The sequence below is a fragment of the Episyrphus balteatus genome, chromosome 1 (genome assembly GCF_945859705.1).
Source record: "Episyrphus balteatus chromosome 1, idEpiBalt1.1, whole genome shotgun sequence".
Taxonomy (NCBI): Eukaryota; Metazoa; Arthropoda; class Insecta; order Diptera; family Syrphidae; genus Episyrphus; species Episyrphus balteatus.
This window is the reverse complement of record NC_079134.1, coordinates 55844388-55863487: the sequence shown is the minus strand read 5'-3', so window position 1 is coordinate 55863487 and position 19100 is coordinate 55844388. Positions and strand designations below refer to the sequence as shown.

The 19100-nt window shown below is 31.5% G+C and overlaps 2 protein-coding genes across 4 annotated transcripts in view; one reads left to right on the top strand and one right to left on the bottom strand.

The window, feature by feature from the left end:
• Window positions 1-10097, top strand: part of LOC129915975 (GATOR complex protein MIOS) — a 39326-nt gene extending 29229 nt beyond the window's left edge. For both annotated transcript variants that reach the window (XM_055995725.1, XM_055995715.1), the window contains 12 exons: window positions 2402-2512; window positions 2595-2784; window positions 2840-3057; window positions 3137-3366; window positions 3429-3661; window positions 6897-6987; window positions 8691-8774; window positions 8833-9012; window positions 9075-9352; window positions 9419-9611; window positions 9676-9881; window positions 9934-10097. In XM_055995725.1, the coding sequence (XP_055851700.1) occupies window positions 2402-2512; window positions 2595-2784; window positions 2840-3057; window positions 3137-3366; window positions 3429-3661; window positions 6897-6987; window positions 8691-8774; window positions 8833-9012; window positions 9075-9352; window positions 9419-9611; window positions 9676-9881; window positions 9934-10024 (2105 nt within the window). In that variant the 3' untranslated portion in view covers window positions 10025-10097. The remainder of the gene's footprint in view (window positions 1-2401; window positions 2513-2594; window positions 2785-2839; window positions 3058-3136; window positions 3367-3428; window positions 3662-6896; window positions 6988-8690; window positions 8775-8832; window positions 9013-9074; window positions 9353-9418; window positions 9612-9675; window positions 9882-9933) is intronic.
• Window positions 10098-10948: 851 nt separating this feature from the next.
• The window catches only part of LOC129915962 (uncharacterized), a 61841-nt gene continuing 53689 nt past the window's right edge, over window positions 10949-19100 (bottom strand). For both annotated transcript variants that reach the window (XM_055995704.1, XM_055995693.1), the window contains 10 exons: window positions 18909-19023; window positions 18556-18827; window positions 18220-18495; window positions 17934-18151; window positions 16481-17880; window positions 13224-13377; window positions 12896-13157; window positions 12688-12834; window positions 12473-12626; window positions 10949-12407 (listed from right to left, as the gene is read on the bottom strand). In XM_055995704.1, the coding sequence (XP_055851679.1) occupies window positions 12177-12407; window positions 12473-12626; window positions 12688-12834; window positions 12896-13157; window positions 13224-13377; window positions 16481-17880; window positions 17934-18151; window positions 18220-18495; window positions 18556-18827; window positions 18909-19023 (3229 nt within the window). In that variant the 3' untranslated portion in view covers window positions 10949-12176. The remainder of the gene's footprint in view (window positions 12408-12472; window positions 12627-12687; window positions 12835-12895; window positions 13158-13223; window positions 13378-16480; window positions 17881-17933; window positions 18152-18219; window positions 18496-18555; window positions 18828-18908; window positions 19024-19100) is intronic.

Genomic DNA, 19100 nt, shown 5'->3' with positions numbered 1-19100 from the left:
CGATAAAGTTTTTTCTTCTAGACCCGTTTTAATTCGAATAATATTGTTTTTAATTTGCAATCGCTGATGAATTAAATTTTCAAGATCTGCATTCTTTTTTGGTGATGCTTGCCGTTTCTTGCCCGTCATTGTATTAAATTTATTTTATTTAGTAACTTTCGAAAAATAATTTATTATTTGGAATTAGTTTATCCAAACTATTCAATTGCACTTCAGTTTTTGAATTTTAGAAATTGGAAAATCGTTAGAAAATTAGTTTATTTCTATACGAAATTCCTCGAAAAAGAAAATTAATTTCAAAAAACTATTTGTGTGCAAATTGCCGAAAGTTATTTAATTCAAATGAAATTGTTTGAAACGAGAAAAAAAATAAAATATTTTTTATAAATATTTTGCTAAACACACTCTTCGAATAATAAATTTGTAAATTATTTCGTGTCACTGAACACGACCACTGTTGACAGCTGAGAGCTTAACGAAAGAGAGAGAGTACCAACTTAACGAACTGTCAAACGAGTGAAATGTCAAAACAAATTGTAAACAAATTTCAGATTTCACTTTACACGAGTTTAATTATTTTGCTAAATTGTTTAATTAAGAGCCAATTTTTCAATCTTCTAATAAACAGTCAGTTAACTGTTCGAAGAATAAATTTATTAGACTCAAAAACAATCAGATAAAAACATTGAATTTTTCAATCAAGAATAATTTATTCTACAGAATAACAAAAAAAAATTGTCAAATTCAAAAATATTTAAAATTAAACGTCATTTTTATTCATGATTGTTTTTGTTTTCTTGTTTTCCACTGTATTTTTTTCAAAATTCTTTCAAAACAGCTTTGACAACTGACACAATATTTTTATTGAGATTATTCCTTAGAATAATTTTATTCGTCTCTGAAAGAAGCAGATAGATTTATTCTTAGGAATAAGCTATATCTGCCTGTTGAAAAATTGATTTTTTCTCTATCCTTAGGAATAAGTACTAACTGACTGTTTAACTGACTATTGAAAAATTGGCCCTAAATATAATTAATAATTCGGAAATTATAGTTTATATAACAACTCGCGAATATTTTTTTCAAGAACGTAAAGTTCTGATTTAATTCCCAAAACGTGAATGTCGGTGTGTTTACGCAAAAAAAATATCGAAGTACGACGGTCGGTGACAGCGGCGGCGGCGCAACAGCAGATCGAAAAACCAATAATTGAATTTGGTCTTTAATTAATTAAATTGATATTGTATAGTGAACTATTAGTTTTAATTATCACTTTGTTTTTATAATATAAGATATTGCAATAAAAATTTTTAAATAAAATAAAAATAAAACCGCACTTTGTTTGTTTCACCAAATATATGTATGTGTATATATGTGTATATAGCAAAGATGACAAAAACTGAAAGTTTTGTTGTTGTTTTAATTATTAAAACAACAATGTTGCAATTTTTTGCAATTAATTTAATCAATTAAATTTTTAATAAATTATTAAACAAAGTTGTTGCAATTGTTTGCAATAATTTAAATTTAAGAACTTTCAGTTTTTGTGTATACCTCAGTTTCTGTGTCGACTTCCCTTGGGCTTTTGTCCGCTGACATTGGGGTGACTTTGGAGCTCCTCTTTTTGCTGGTGCTTGTTGTTGCCTTTAGCTTAGGCGATTTTTGCAGCAATGGGGGTGGTTTTTGAGGGATTTTAATAGCACTCACGCACGACTTTTTGGAATCCACCGAATTAAATTGATTTAATTAATTTAAATTATTTTTTAATAAATTCACTCGCGTCGTGTATACTTTTAAGAGTTAGTTTATAAAGTATATATATATGTATACAGTATACGTATCACTTCGCGAATTAATTTAAAATTGGAACAAACTATTAGTTTTAATTTGTCCCTGCTCGGACGCCATGAAATTTCTACAAGCTTTTTTGTAGATTAGCTCTTACTTGAGCTCGAAAATAAAAGTTTAAAAAAAAGATAAAAATAACGAGAACGTTTTTAAATAAAAAGACGGTGCGTATTGTGCGGTTACTTCGTGTGGAATGATTTTATTTTCTTATTCCTTTTCTTCTTCTTCTTCTTTTTTTTGAATTTGAAATAAAATATGGCCGGATGGGCGGGAAGTTTGAATTTTATACCAATTATTTTTAGTTCACAATAGTTAATTTTTTAAACAAATACATTAATTCAAATTTAAAGTAATATTTTATAGTTTAATAAATTTTATATAATTCAAAATTCAATTCATTTTTAAAAAAAGGTTCGTTTGTCGAAACAGCGTCAATAGTTAACAACGCTGTTAACTAAAACGATAAATTTCAAAATTTAATGGAGGCTCAATAAATTGGCCCTAAAACAGTATTAGTACAGAGCTATTGTTCATAAACCGTTTCCCTTTTTAGCTCAATTTTTCGGTTTATCGGAGTCTGCTCATTCTTTGTGCTGGGACAGCAATCACCGTGCTCTTGTCGCTGGAATGAGCCAAAAAATGATAAAACTCTTCGATTTAAGACGTAAGTAATATTCTTATCTGATAGGTATATAATAAGTATGTTTATATCCAATTTTAAATGCCAAGTATCTTTCCTACTCCAGAAAACTCTCCAACTTGTACTTCAATAAACACAAAAGCCGTTAATGGTCTTGCAGTCTCGGGTAATGGCAACTACCTGAGTAGTTTTTTAGACTCAGTTATACTTTTGTGGGATCTTCGAAGCATCGATAAACCTCTTAAACAAATTCAATGTTCCAAGGACAATATTTTAGTAACTTGGTGCCCCAATAAGTAAGTTATATAAACGACTTATATTCAAAATAAATTACACATACACATTTTACAGACCTAATCTTTTGTCTTCCTTACAACGTGACTCTCCATTTATATACATTTATGACATTCATGCTGTCGATGTAGAAAGTGCCAGAGAATTGTATCACACCAAAAATCAATACACACCCTTCCAGTCGAAGTTGTATTCATCGAACAAAAATACAGCCATTTCATCAGCATCCTGGCATCCAATAGACAACGAAAGAATATTGGTATTATCTGAATCAGGTTGGTTATTTATTGGCCTTTATTGTGTTGGCTTATCTAAAAAAAAATAAAATGCACGTTTGCGTCAATTCAATCTAAGGTAGCTTAACCGATTTTCGAATACCTCCAAAAATTGTAATGTCATGGAATAATCAATTGAAAATCTCCACTGGACTTGTTATGCGGCCATTAAATCCTCCGATTTCCTCTCAAGTGAGCGTAGATTCTTCACAAATGGCTTTGATTTCTTCTTATCGTTTTGCTGAGTTTATAGATGACGATATTTCTGAAACTATTCGAATAAGGGCACAACACAATTACGGATTAAAGGTACAAATCCGTTATTAAAAAAATTGTCAGAAAAAGAATTCATTTTTTCTTTTTAATTATAGGCTGAATTAAGACATTTTGGAGATTTTCTCAATAGTAGTTATCTAAAAAATGTTTGGAAAGCCCTTTTACACATCTATCGAGGGGAAAGATTAATTGGGTTGAAAAATGTTCTAAAAATAAGTCTAACTACACAAAATCAAGGTGAAGAACTTGTCCCATCAACAGGACTAGAATCACACGTACTGCAATGGCCAGATTCTATAAAGAATACTAACAATCTTGTGTGCTATAGGTTAGCTTTAAAAATATTTCAAAAACAGTTATCCAATTTACTCGTTTAAAGTGCCCCACACTATCTCACAAAGTAGCCTCCAAGAGTATCATTGTCATGAAAAAGTGCACTTCACTCTAAACTACTAAACTATTTTCTTTGGTTTTATTTTGTTCTTGTTTTCGTTTGACGACTTCCACAGGAAGACGTAGACGCACAAGATGCACATCAGAACAATGGAGAGAGAAAGATCGATTTCTCCTGTGCTCTTATGTGCATCGTGTGCGTCTACGTCTGCGTGTAGAAGCAGACTGTATTTTAATTCCAAAAAACAATACCAAAATATAAATAACGAAAAAATCTTCCTTCCCTATTTTTCGAACTCTATTTCTCCTTTGCTCTTATGAGCGTCTCGCGCTTTGCGTCTTCGTGTAGAAGCGGACTTAGTTTTAATTTTGGTATATTTTTCATTATACTTCTGATCGGTTTTTTTCTGCCAAATTGACACACACCCATAGTTTGATTATTGTAAAATAAAAATATCGCATCAACGCAGAAAAAATGGGATTTTTTTTTATATGGGACAGGATTTGTTTTTTTTATTGCTGAAGAACACTGGCTGAACAATTTTTTTATTCGGTTTTCGATTTCATTTTGGAAAAAGTGAAGAATTAACGAACAAAATGGAAGAAATATATCGGGCGGAATATAATATAATAGAAAATACATAATGGTTGTTTTTGTTAATAACAAAAGAGTTTTTTTTTCGCATTTTTCACTTTTCAAACAAAATTTTATGTCGTTTTCCAAAATTCAAGGAGTGACACTCCTAGCTATATAATCACTCCAAAAGGAGTGATTTCAAATTCCAAAATTAAAAAAGGAGTGCATTTTTGGAGTGAATTCTTCACTCCCAAAATTTTGAAGGAGTGACGGAGTGATTACCAATACTTCTACATTTGACTTCATGGACTGCTTGTCAAATTGTTGGGTGGTTGTTTTAACATTTTTTTTGTGAAGGAAATTATATTTATTTACAAAAAAAAAATCAATAAAGTATTGTAAAAAAGCACTAAAAGTGAATTTAAAAAATTCTGTTATTATTTTATTCATTATTTCGTATTACAAACACATGCAAAGCAAACGTCAAATCACTCCACTTGTCAAATTCTTCGTGAACAAATTCCAAAATTGCACGAAAAAGGAGTGATTCACTCCCATAATTTTGGAAAACGACATTAATGTCGTTTTCTTTCACTCCAATGAGAGTACCCTTTTAGTACTTATTTTTGCACTTTTGAAGGTTTTGTGTTCTTTGACGCCACAAAAGTGTAAAAAAAAAATTACTCCGGAGTAATTTTAGTACTACGGAGTACCCCGGATTTACTCCACATTTTTAGTCAGATTTACACCGATTTGCACTCGCACTTGCACACACACTTATGAATTTGAAGTTTGACATTCTAACATTTTGTTTGAAAATTGAAAAATGCGAAAAGTTTTTCTTTCAAACTCTTTTGTTATTAACAGAAAACAACCATTATGAATATACTTTTAATGTATTATATTCCGCCAGATATATTTCTTCCATTTTTTCGTTAATTCTTCACTTTTTCCAAAATTAAATTGAAAACCGAATAAAAACAAATTTCCGCCAGTGTTCTTCATGAATAAAAAAAAATCCTGTGCCATATAACAAAAAAATCCCATTTTTTTCTGCGTTGATGGGATATTTTTATTTTACAATTATAAAATCAAACTAAGGATGTGTGTCAATTAGGCTGAAAAAACCGATCAGAAGCATAATGAAAAATATACCAAAAGTAAAACTAAGTCCGCTTCTACACGAAGACGCCAAGCTCGAGACGCACATAAGAGCAAAGGAGAAATAAAGATCGAAAAAAAGGGAAGGAAGATTTTCTACCGTGAGTCTCCGGTAAAAAAATTTGTGACTCTTTTTGACGTTTCTCTTTGATCTTGTTCTTTTTTTTTTGCTATTTTGCTTTATTTTATTACGTCGGTTGCGGAATCTGCTTCGTCGATTGTATATTATTTGCGTGTATAGTAACGTTTTTAATTTATTCAAAAGTTTTCGTTGCACATAGAACCCGCACGGGAGTTGTTTTTTTTGTATATTTTGGTGTTTTTTTTTAAATTAAAATACATAGTCCGCTTCTACACGAAGACGTAGACGCACAAGATGCTCATAAGAGCAAAGGAGAAATCGATCTGTCTCTCTCTCTTGTTCTTATGTGCATCTCGTCTACGTCTTCCTGTAGAAGTCGTCATACGAAAACAAGAACAAAATAAAACCAAAGAAAATAACTGTCAAATTTGCGTCTTCAAAAAAAATAATACGCGCGTGACGCACTGGGACGAAAATCAAAAGAAAATTGGAAGATGATTTCTGCGCCTTCCGTCTTCGTGTATTATGCTTCATGTGTTATTAATATTAATTTTTCTTTTCAATTCATAAAATGTTTTCCCTAGGCCTGTTATCACTATTTTTTTCAAGTAAATTATCCATTTTTGCCTTGTCACACACACAATTACATAAAAAAAACTTACTCTCATTATGTTCTTTCACTCCAGAAAAAGGAGTAAAAATTTAGAGTACTCCTTAATAGAGTGAAAGAAAACGACATAAAATGTCAAACTTCAAATTCATAAGTGTGTGTGCAAATCGGTGTAAATCTGACTAAAAATGTGGAGTAAATCCGGGTACTCCGTAGTACTAAAATTACTCCGGAGTAATTGTTTTTTTACACTTTTGTGGCGTCAAAGAACACAAAACCTTCAAAAGTGCAAAAATAAGTACTAAAAGGGTACTCTCATTGGAGTGAAAGAAAACGACATAAAATTACACCGGAGTAATTTTTTTTTTACACTTTTGTGGCGTCAAAGAACACAATTAATTACAAAAATGTTTAAACACATGTCAAATCATGTCACTTGATATTTTTTTGAGTAACCTATTTAATATCGCATTCTTTTCAACACAAAAAAAAAAAATCGAATTAAAATCGATCTCGATGCGATCAATGTGCATGATTTACGGAGCAAAAAATTAATTTCAAATCGATTTTTTTAAAAGAAATTTGACAGAACATTATTTTGCTCTAAAAATTTTGGACAAGTATTTGTATTTTGTGAATTAGATCGGAGGCACTTTTAGTAAAGTTGGAGTAAAGCTAACATTCAATTTTTAAACATTGCAGTATTTATATTTTTTCTTGAATATTTTCATTGTTTTTAGGAGTGAACAACGTGATGCTGCCCTTAAGCTGTGTGGATGGACTTCTGATCAAGATATGGATAGATTTATTCGATCCCTGTGTGATAACAAAGTATGTACATACGTTTTATTTTTAAATCAATCTAAACTATTCCGGGCACCTTCAAAATGTTGGTCGAATAAACAAGAATAAAATCGAAAGTTAATTTTTTTTCAACCCAGCTACTGCTGGCTAGGATGGTCACGCTTGTATGGGTAAAACAAAATGTTCAAAAGTGATCAGGACTTCCTCTTGTTTGCTATCAAATCATAATTAGTATCATACTGCTAATCTGCTGAATTTCAGACTCTTATCTTATAAAGATGGAAGACTTGAACGATATTCAAAAAATGTATTTTTTGAAAAAGTAAAACAAGATTTTTTAACTATAAAATTATTTATATTAGAAAATACCAACCATACATAAAAATACTTTGTGTCGGTCCAACCCAGACAGCGCCCTGTGCAAACGTTTGCTTTGACTACCCTTATTTTAAGTTATTACTAAACGGAGATCGTGGCTGGGAACCTCTTCATACGCTATGTCTCACAGGCAAAAAACTATCGAAACGAGTGTTTGAATTTGTTTGGAGTTGAAACAAGATGTTAATGCCCAACTATAATAGGCATATGCGCGCATAGGCTTATGTCAAAATCGAACGAACTGCTTCGTCCTGTTTCTGAAAACATGAGGAGTAGCCATAATGAACATACGAGCGCATAGCCTTTTGTCACAATTTACATTTTTAATTTCAATAATTTTTGTAAAAAAAAACGCGTTGAATTACACAAAAATATTTTTAAAACTGTTTTTATTCAATTCACAATTCGTTTATCAAATATTAAGTGAAAATTAATTTAATTTTTCTCTCCCTTGCATCCATGTTGTTTACATTTTATTCTGAGAAATTTACTCATGCCGAGCGCTCCAGAGCGCACGGCATATGCTTAACGAAAGTTAACGAAGCGCGCATATGCGCATTATGGCTATCACATAAGAAATGTGTATGGTCGACAACTCACTCATGCCATTTTGACATGAGCCCATGCGCGCATATGCCTATTATAGTTGGGCCTTTAGAGTGATTGTATCTTCTCCTTTTTTTCGTTTTAGCCAAACTGAAAGCCCTTTCAATTAAACAAACAAAATGCACTTGTGAAATATGCAGTTCTTCTTCCTATTTTTTTCTTCTCACTTATAAATAATTATCTGTTTTAGCTAAATTAAAAGCAGAATACCAATTTATTTCTTTTTAAAATTTTTTTTGTTTTGACTAAACTAAAAGTCACACTTTTTAAATGAACATAACTGCCTGTTATTGCATTTTGCACTATATTGTCAAATGAAATGTACTTTAATGATGAACATTATTCAAGATTGTTTGAAGATTCTTTTTTTCTTTTGACTAAACTAAAAGTCACATTATGAAATTAATATCTTTGTTTTATTTTTTCTTTGATATTTATTTTTACATATTTTAACTATGAAACTTATTTTGTGAATTTTTCTCTCTTTTTACTCAAATATTGTATTTTTTTTTTTAAATTTTCTTAGATTTTTTCCCGATAGATGGGTTATAAAGCCATGCTTTGTATATCTTTTATTATGAAATATTGTACTTTTAAAAATTGAAAAAATAAAGAACTTATCTATCTAATTGGTTGGTAAACTAAATATATTAATATACGAAATTCAAAATAATTAAAATATTTATTTTTTCTAAAAACAAATACTCTTAACTAATCTTAAATTAAAATTTATTTAATTTTCAAAGGAATATTCGAGAGCCGCTATGATTTGTACGTTTCATTTAAAAATTCAACAGGCCTGTGAAATTCTTTCAAAGGCTGAGGATCAGGTTCGAACATAACATAATTTTTTTTTTACAAAAGTGATAAATGTTTTGATTGCATTAGTCTGATGATCACAGCATGTATCGAATAGCTGCAATTGCATTATATAGCTTTAATGCCGATCAAGACAATAACGCATGGAAAACTCAAAGAATCAACGCCAATATGCAAATTCAAGATCCTCATTTGAGAGTAATCTTTTCATTTATAACAATAGAAAATGAAAATTTTGAAGCTGTTTTGGTAAGATTTTTAATTTATTGTGTTTCCATCCAATATTTAGGTAACTTATAAATCTTCCTCAGAAAGAGGAACAGATACTGTTATCGGATAGAATTGCCTTTGGTTGTAAATATCTCAGTGAAAATAAATTAGCTGAATATATTAAATCCTGTATTCAAACATCAATCGAAAAGGGTGACTTGAATGGACTTTTATTAACTGGAGAATCAGCCGAGGGAATAAATATTATGCAAAGCTATATTGATAGAACAGAAGATGTCCAAACTGTTTCACTAATTGCCATATGGTTCTTTCAAAGTGGTCTCTTCTCAGATAGTCGAATTCAATATTGGACTTCTAGGTAAATAGTTTGCGAACAGCTACAGCTTTTTAGAATTACTTAATTAAGGGTTTTTTTTTATTTAAGTTATTTAAATCTTCTTGATTCTTGGCGTCTTTGGGAAAAACGGGCAGAGCTGGAGATTAATATGCAAAACATTCGTTCTGTTCCTACAACATCACGAACTGTTTTTCTTCTTTGTAACTTTTGTGGAAAGTCCGTCTCATCTGCCTTGCAAGACGACGCAAGACTGCGAAATGTTAGCTCCAATGTCAATAAGGTAAGAAACGTAAATATGCAATTGAAAGCAGCTTTCAAAGTGTTGATGTTTGTTTTGTACATAGCTTTCATCCTGTCCAAGCTGTCGCAAACCTTTGCCCCGTTGTTCCTTATGCCTTCTGCACATGGGGACAAATGTCCATTTTCCACCTCAAAGCGCATTTGGCCATGAAGGCCTTGGTTGGCAATCAAAATCATTTTCGAAATGGTTTTCCTGGTGTCAAACTTGTCGTCATGGAGGACATACTGAACATATCATGCAGTGGTTTAGGTATGCAGAATATTAAATTCTTGTTGTTTTTCTTCTCAATTTTAAATTTTAGTCAAAACTCTGAATGTCCTGTGGCATTGTGCTCCTGTAAATGTTTTGACATGGATGGTACAATTCCTAAGAGCTACCGTGATGTGTCGTAAATAATGAAAACAATTTAATATGTAAAACAATTTACAAAGTTAATAATAACATTTTTAACTGTTTTTTAAATGAGTTTTCGGTTTTGACTCCGCCTTTATTAGAAATTTTGTAAACAGAAACTATTTTAAAGAAAAAGAAGGTACTTTAATTTGTAATAGCTATAGAATGAACGACAAATAAAAAAATTAAGACATTAAGGAATTTTGCAGTCTCAAATTAAAACATTATAATACACACAAAGTTTTTTCACCCAGTGTAAAATCAAGTTGATGAATAATGTTGTTTTTAAAATTACTCGATTTTAACCCTTATATATTTTTTCATTTTTATTTGAAATGATTTCGTTTTCAAACAACATGACTTTTTTATGAAATGCGTCAAAGAAGAGATGGGGGAAGTGCAAATAGAAAATGAAATTAAAAAAGTTTTTAAAAACTTACCTGAGAATTTTTCTTACTATGTCTGTAGCCCGTTCTTTTATTAAATAAAGTTAACTTTGGTTGTTGTGTCGTTGTATTTGTTTTTGTTAGATTTTGTAAGAAAATTTCAACTTTGATTTAGGAACGACTAATGTTACATTTTGTTGATCTGTCAAAACATAAGTTTTATGAATAAATAAACAAGAAAGAAAAAAGAATTATTTTGGTACTGAAATAATTCTTTTAAATTGAATTCTAAGCAAATTGAAACAAAAATATGTATTTAATGATTTCAAATATGAAAACAAACAATAAATTCTCTTCTTCCATCTTCCCCTCTCTTCCCATTTAGTTGTGTTTGATAGATTAACATTGAAACTCAAGTCCAGAAGCTGACTTGGAAAAAGTTACAAAACTTAACTATTTGACACTTAAACATTGCATTTAGGAACGATGTTGTGACGTCACAATGTCAACATCGCTTTTAGCAATAAAATATTTCAATGACTTTAAAATCTATTTAATCTCATCAAAATAAAAGAAATTTCATTCACAATCTTAATTTCTTAGTTTACAATTTCAGTGCGTCAGGCCAGGGCACCTGTTCTGTAGCTTTTACCACTGGCGATAAAATATTTCAATGACTTTAAAATCTATTTAATCTCATCATAATAAAAGAAATTTCATTCAAAATCTTAGTTTCTAAGTTCACAAATTCTGAATTTCAAAGAAATTTTGCTTTATTTATGGAAGAAAATGCATTTTATAGACCTAGAAAAACGTTTAGGTATCGCTAGTGATAAAGTTACAGACCAGGAGCCCAGATCTCAATTCCGTACAATAGGATGGTGCTTGTTGTCATGAGAACTTTTCGTTTCCTTGCTGTTGCTCCTCCCACATTCGCCATCAGCCTTGACAGGGAAGCTGCCACTTTGAGCGCACGTTCTGCAGCGGACCGTATATGTTCCTAGAAACTCAGCTTCGTGTCGAGTTTTATTCTCTCATTATGTGTCTAATCTTTTCTGGACTTAAGTCTGTTGTGTTTTTCTGAGTCCCGAATTTCTTTATAATGACCTTATAGCCAAGTCCCCAGGGGTCGCTGCTCACATCTTCTCGCAGCTCTTGACATTTACGTCTTTTGCTCAGCCTTATGGCTCTTCTTCCAATTCACTTTCGAGATGAACGTTTAGTCTCCTTCTTCCTCTGGTGACTTTTCGCCGCAAATGGAAACATCTTCTACGGAGTTCGGCAATTTCATCTGTTCACCAGTCTACAGTATATTATAGTTGGGTATTATAATGCAACCGATACAGCATGTTTATCAAAGAAGAATTTTTCGAGTTTTGGAGAGCATTTCCAACTCATTTTCAATTTTGGCAGATTTTAAACTTTCTGTTATATAAAAAGTTTCTGAACAGATTTTATTGAGTATTTGCTCATATTCGCACACACCGTTTGGACATCAGCTCATGTCTATTAGTTGAACCTTTACTCTAACTCTTTGAATTAAATTTTTCACAGCTAAAACAATTGATTTATTATAAATAAGTTACTTTTATATTTTTATTTCAAAGGTATATAAAGCACAGTTCTTAAAGTATGTTTTTTCGTATATTCAAATTTTATACGACAAAAATTATTTACAATTACACTACAACTATTAACGAAAACTTTCAAATTTAAAGTCTATCCTATTGGATGACTATGAATTTATTTTGTTTCTTCTTTCTGTTTATGAAGTAACAAACGGTGTTAGATCAGGAAACTTGAATAAATTCTGTGGCCTGGATCTTTGAACACGTTGTTGTGGTTGATTCACTGTGGGAGCAGATGCTGAAAATGAATTTCCACGCAAGTAGATACCGCATTGTGAATTGCATACTTCATCACGTATAATGGCTTCACGTGGCCATTGGCGAATAAGTTGTCCGCAATCTGTTATTCTAAGGGATGCACATTGAGGCTAAATTGATAAAAATAAATAAAAATCAAATATATTTATACAAATTTGTTAGTATTGAAACTCACTCCATCTGCGGAGCAAACGCAGCTTGTGCATGGCGATGGAAATGCTGATTCCCCAACTTGTACTTGGCGGTTGCCAATTTGACAGCCTTGAACATTCTCACGCCAAGCGCTCAGATCGATTTGTGGCATAGATTGACATGGAACACGAGGGTTTCTATTAAAATATGAGAAATATTAGAAAAAGCATGATTTTTTCGTTTTAAGTTTCAACTTACAGAAAGTTACTTGGCAAATCTAAAGCAGCACGCTGCATATCTCCTGGAATTTCAAGATTTTCACAAATTATCTTAGCAAGTGTTGTCTTTCGAATTTCTGCTAATTGAGCTTCGGAGAATTTTACTTCTGGATTTTCGTTTTCATACCTTAATACAAATCTTTAGGTTCTTTTTGTCTGTTAAGTCAATATGCAATTAAAGAACTTACCAGAATCGATCACATTTTCTCAGCTGCCTAAATTGGATGCCAATTATACAGGCTAGTGTTGGTCCTACTAATCCACCTTGTAGTGGTCTTTCTGTCATTGAACCGGGGAATAAATCAATATCATCAACGGAAGCGTAAATTTTCTTGAAACGATTAATAACTTCTGGTGGAATTTCACGACTCAAGTCTGACCAAGTGTTGGCCCGCTTAAGATTACATAACGCTCTATAGTTGTTGTATGACGGAATACCGTGATCACGAGCTGAAGAGTTCAGAGAATAGAATTAAAAAAAGCATAATTTTCATCAAAGTGAATAGAATATCTTACCTCGCTGAACATTAAGAGAAATCAGATCAATTCCAGAGAATGGAATTTTTCTGTCTTCGAACAAATGATTAGTTACTTCGCCCGTTATGAATTGATCAAGGGTTTCCATTGGGGTAGCCACTAGTCCTCTACTGATTTCGTCCACTATTCCTGGCTGAAAATAATTTTTTTTTTTGAGAAAATTGATACCGCTTTACTATCCCCTTCTCATCAAAAATAATACACTAGCCCAAAAAATTAAGGGAACAAAAAAAAATCGTGATTTTTTTAGTGATTTTTGATAGGCTGTATCTCAGTAAAAACTGACCGCATCATGATAAAATAAAAAGGATGTGAAAGCTCTATTTTTCTAGTTTTAGGATTAAATATTAAATTATTTTTTTTCTAACGGTAAAATAGCAAAATTGTTGGAAATGTTCAAAAATCAAATTTTTCAAATTTTTTTTTGTTTTTAATTCTCTCATAAGGAAGTGGGAAATTTTTTTCTGATAAAATGATTATTATTTTTAGAAAGGCTTTTTATTTGGCTATAGAATTCTTTTTGTTTCAAACTCCTACGATTTTTTTTACACTGCAATATCAGTCATCAAACCAAAAACCATACTTTTGACTTTGACTATCAATATCTCAACAACGGATCACTAAACAGAAAATTTAAGGACACATTTAAAAACTTTATTTAATTCTCTACAAAGAAATTAAGTTTGGTTTGTAAAATTTTTATTTTATTATTTTTATTATTATTATTTTTGAGATTAATTTAGGAAAGCTATCAAAATAGGCATTTTTACGGTTTTTTAGAAAATGTACCGCTATTTAATTTCTATGGGTGAAAAGATTAAACTGAGGCTTAATTATTGAAGCTTAATATACCTGAAATCAATATGCAAATTTTCAGACTTATTCATAAAGCAGTTTTTCTGTTGTGAAGGTTTGAACTTTTGAGATGAAGTAAAACACCATATTTCTGCAGTTCTAAATGACTTACTTCTTGTTACTTTTTTATGAGCAAAATCAATTGTTTTTGAGTTTTTTTGAACATTTTATTAATAAATATCGTTTTAATTTAAGATAAACCAAGAAAAAATTAAAAGTTTTCAAAAAAACTTAAATTTTGAGGAAAAGCTTTTTATACCATTTTTGGATATTTTTCCTAATTTTGAATTTTTTTTGTTTTTCTTTGGTTTATCTATAATTTAAACGATATTTATTAATAAAATGTTCAAATAAACTCAAAAACAATTGATTTTGCTCATAAAAAAGTAACAAGAAGTAAATCATTTAGAACTGCAGAAATATGGTGTTTTACTTCATCTCAAAAGTTCAAACCTTCACAACAGAAAAACTGCTTGATGAATAAGCCTGAAACTTTGCATATTAGTTTCAGGTATATTAAGCTTCAATAATTAAGCCTCAGTTTAATCTTTTCACCCATAGAAATTAAATAGCGGTACATTTTCTAAAAAACCGTAAAAATGCCTATTTTGATAGCTTTCCTAAATTAATCTCAAAAATAAGAAAACATTTTTTTTTACAAACCAAACTTAATTTCTTTGTAGAGAATTAAATAAAGTTTTTAAATGTGTCCTTAAATTTTCTGTTTAGTGATCCGTTGTTGAGATATTGATAGTCAAAGTCAAAAGTATGGTTTTTGGTTTGATGACTGATATTGCAGTGTAAAAAAAATCGTAGGAGTTTGAAACAAAAAGAATTCTATAGCCAAATAAAAAGCCTTTCTAAAAATAATAATCATTTTATCAGAAAAAAATTTCCCACTTCCTTATGAGAGAATTAAAAACAAAAAAAAATTTGAAAAATTTGATTTTTGAACATTTCCAACAATTTTGCTATTTTACCGTTAGAAATAAAATAATTTAATATTTAATCCTAAAACTAGAAAAATAGGGCTTTCACATCCTTTTTATTTTATCATGATGCGGTCAGTTTTTACTGAGATACAGCCTATCAAAAATCACTAAAAAAATCACGATTTTTTTTTGTTCCCTTAATTTTTTGGGCTAGTGTATACATAATATATGTTCATAAAACAAACAATTGTTACTGCTTTACTCTCTCCTTCTCATCAAAAATATAATATTTGTTTATATTTCGTTTTTTGTATTGCTGAATTAAATTATATAATTATTATTTTGCAAAAAGGTAAAATAATAATATTTGTTCATAAAACAATATGATAAATGATAAAAAATACTTATAATGTATGCCAGGGTGCATGAAGGTTAAATGTAATAAAGAGGTAGAATCTAAAGAATTGTTTCCTTTTTTAACAAGCAACAAACAATAATAAAAAAATATTAAAAAATGAATTGATAGGTAAATATTAAACAATTGGTATGTTAAAACTTACTTACATCAGGTTAGTTTGCAGTTAAACGTACAAAAAGAAAACAAATCAATCAAAGCATACATATTTATATAGCCCAGTAAGAATAGATTTTGTCAAGGGAAAAATTCGTTACAGGCTGATTTTTGGTATGCAGGTTGCTATTTAAGTGTGAAAAGTCCTGAAAGTTCTCCATCCGCTTGACCCGTTAAGATGGGTCAAAGGTTGCGAAAAAACGCAACTAGTGGGCACACGCTTTCTATTTGGGGTCTATTGTTTTCAAAATATTTGTGTTGTATCTACTCGTAAGTTACTCTTTGCAAATCAAAAACCGAAAATCTGCATAGTTACCTGACCAAAGTGCGAATCTTTTTTATATTTTGTAAAATGTGTACCTTTATTTATGACGCGAAGTGTATGTATATAATAAACTTATAAGGCCGTGTGATATACCAAGCAATGTGGAACAGGTCTCTTGAGGATACTATTAAAAAACGCATCTAGAACTCAACCTGCGAGGTGGTGTGAAAGAAAGTTCTAATTTTAAAAAAATTGCATATTTTTATAGATACGAACATTTATAGGACTGTAATTTTCTAAACGGTAAGTGTTACAAGCAAACTTCTAAGGACAATTTTATGTAAAATTAGCTTAGCTACAAGATAATGATGAATAGTGCTGTATGTAAAAGAGGGGTAAATCTGCCGAAAAATGTTGATCTTTGATGAAAGATCAAAAAATAAATCAATTTTTTGGGCCAATAGAAGGCAAAAATTGTCAATTTTTTGACAGATCTAAATAAATTAATTCTTGTACCAAACGAAAACCCCATAGGAGTGGTGAACTCAAGACAGAAGTCAGAAATAACATAGCATTGAACATTTGATTTATAATATTTATATACTTTATTTACCTGCAACATAACATCCATCTTGAAGAAACCATCGCGAAGCAATAGGGGCGGATCAACGGGCTGATGATTAACACTTAAACGTGGAATATGTGGTCTCAACAGCGAATGTCCGATACGGAAAGCAGCGGCAGCAAACTCGTTGAATACTATTGGACTGCACGACGGATTGTAGTCCTTATAATAACCCTGTGGCAGGAGCTTCAACCCGTAAAGATTCACAGCATTCCAACTGAGAATACGTGGCAAGAATTCATTGAATACAACATGTTGGAACTGAGCACTAACAATACGCCTTGTGTGATGATACAATTGATCCCCTGTCCAATGAGGATTCACTCCACGTAGTCCTTCAACAATTCGATTGTGTTCTCTTAAAAATATTGTATGAATTGCAGTGAGACCTGGTTGCTCAGAAGCGCGATCATCTCCACCAATGAAGCATAATCGGTTTCGCGATTTACATTCCGGATGTGAGTTACTTTGCGGCAGCAGTTCTTTTCCTCGAATAGGATGAATTGTTGAGTTCATGCGCCCAGAGAATCCACGAAGCTTATTTGCAACGCAATTATTTTCCCCATAAATCATAGAGGAATCCAAGAAATGGGTATTTTGGTTCATTTGGTCACGTGGTCCAAGTGTTAACTGTCCTGGCAACGATCTCATCGATGGGAAACAAAGACGTTCTCCACTAGTCACATTGACTTCTGGGTAAAAGTAATCGCCCGCAGGTACTGGGAAAGGATTACACTCTGGATGGACAGTTTGTGGTGAATCGCAACGTCGGCAACTTGGTATGGATTCATGAAATCCTTTATGAATAGGAGTAAGAGTTAAATCGTGGTCTACGAACTGAGCGAATTGCATGACCATAAGTGAATAGCGGGTATGTAAATTCGAAATATCAGGATGAATAAGAGTTGAGATGGTTCTGGGATTTGGTAAAGGTGCTCCGGTAACAGAAGAAATACGAGGCTTTGAAACGCCATCTTCGTATTGTGCTGGAAGTAAACGTGAAAAGGTTGATAACGATTTACCCCAATTAGGATTTCGTAAATTGTTGCAGTATCCAGTAAAGGTACGGAATGGAGTATTGGCATCACAAGGAAGAGGTGGATCATCACATTGTTGCTCAACATGTTGACGTGCATTTGAATTCCCTGACAGGAATGAATTTATATCGATAGTTTGAAGAGTTTCTGTTAGTTCGTTGCGGTTGAATGCATTAAGGCTTCCGTCAAAAACTTGACGTTTGCGACGTGTTATCTGATTTAAAGTATTTAAAATTTCATTAGATGTAAGCTCAAGCATAAGAGAGCTATTGGCTTGAAGAAGAGCTGCACGGTTTGCCTTGCTGAAAGACGCTGCAACGCCATCTGGTGACTTAGCATCAATTCCACCCTCTATTTAAGAAAACAAATGTATTTTATGTCGAATTAAATTCGTCACTACTTACGCGCTAACCAGGAGTCATACTCAAATCGTTTTCTTGCATAAAGTTCCTCTTTTGCTCTTTCAACTGCAGCTTCTAATAAATCTGGACTTATTTCTCGAATGACTTCTTTAACTTCAGGAGTTTCTTCAATTCTTTCTTTTGTCTCCTCCTCATTTGGATCAGCTTTCCAAGCGCGTAGGTCCAGTTTGGGAAGTTGATCACAAGTAAGAAGAGTATTTCTATTAAGACAGGAGTATTTAAACAATTGTTATTTTTATTAATTTAGTTTAAAGGTTTTTGAACTCACAGAAAGCTGTCTTCACGAATAAAAGCCTTTGGTTGTGCCTTATCAACTTGTTTAGTTGAACACAATAACCCAGACAGTGTTGTTTGACGAATAGCCTTTAGTTGGTCAAGTCTAAAAGATGATGGTGGAATCTCGTTTTCATACCAGAATCTATCAGTTGTCTTCAACTGAGCAAATTGACGTGTCAATAAACATGTTATAGTTGGTCCAAATAGTGATCCCACTGCAGAATTTTCTAAAAGCGCTCCAACCAGTAAATCAATGTCTTCAGCGTTTCTTAAAATAAAAAAAAGCAAAATTATTTACATACTTTTAAAACAAACTGATATATCTTACTCATATATGTCTCTTAGCATGGTTATATGTTCCTCAGGTATGTTTGAAACAGTCGATAATTTTTCAAATGTAATATTTGAAACGTCATTTTCAGCAAAACGATTTTCACATAAATCTAAAGCATTCCTGTATGAAGGAATTCCATGATCACGTCCTCGGTGAATTACCAAAGCGAGTTCACTCCATTTACCAGATGTGATCCTTGGTGGTATGAGCGACTTTTGTAGGGCGGATATACTTAATAATGAAGTGGCTGACATTGAAGCACTTATCTATACAAAAATAAACTCACGAAATTAATATTTCACTAAACACGCAATTTTAATTTTTGTTAGTTTTCACAAATAATTTACCATTTCTGGAGGGTACATTGAAAGAAAAGCTGGAACAGCACTTGTGGCAAATTCATTGAAGATTCCACCACGATTACTACTAGAGTAATTAGTGAAATATTTTTCTGGAGTTAGTCTGAAAAAAAGGAAGAGTGTTTAGGATAGTATAATTAAATATGTAATAAGCTAAATATTTTTAAGCCAAATAAATAA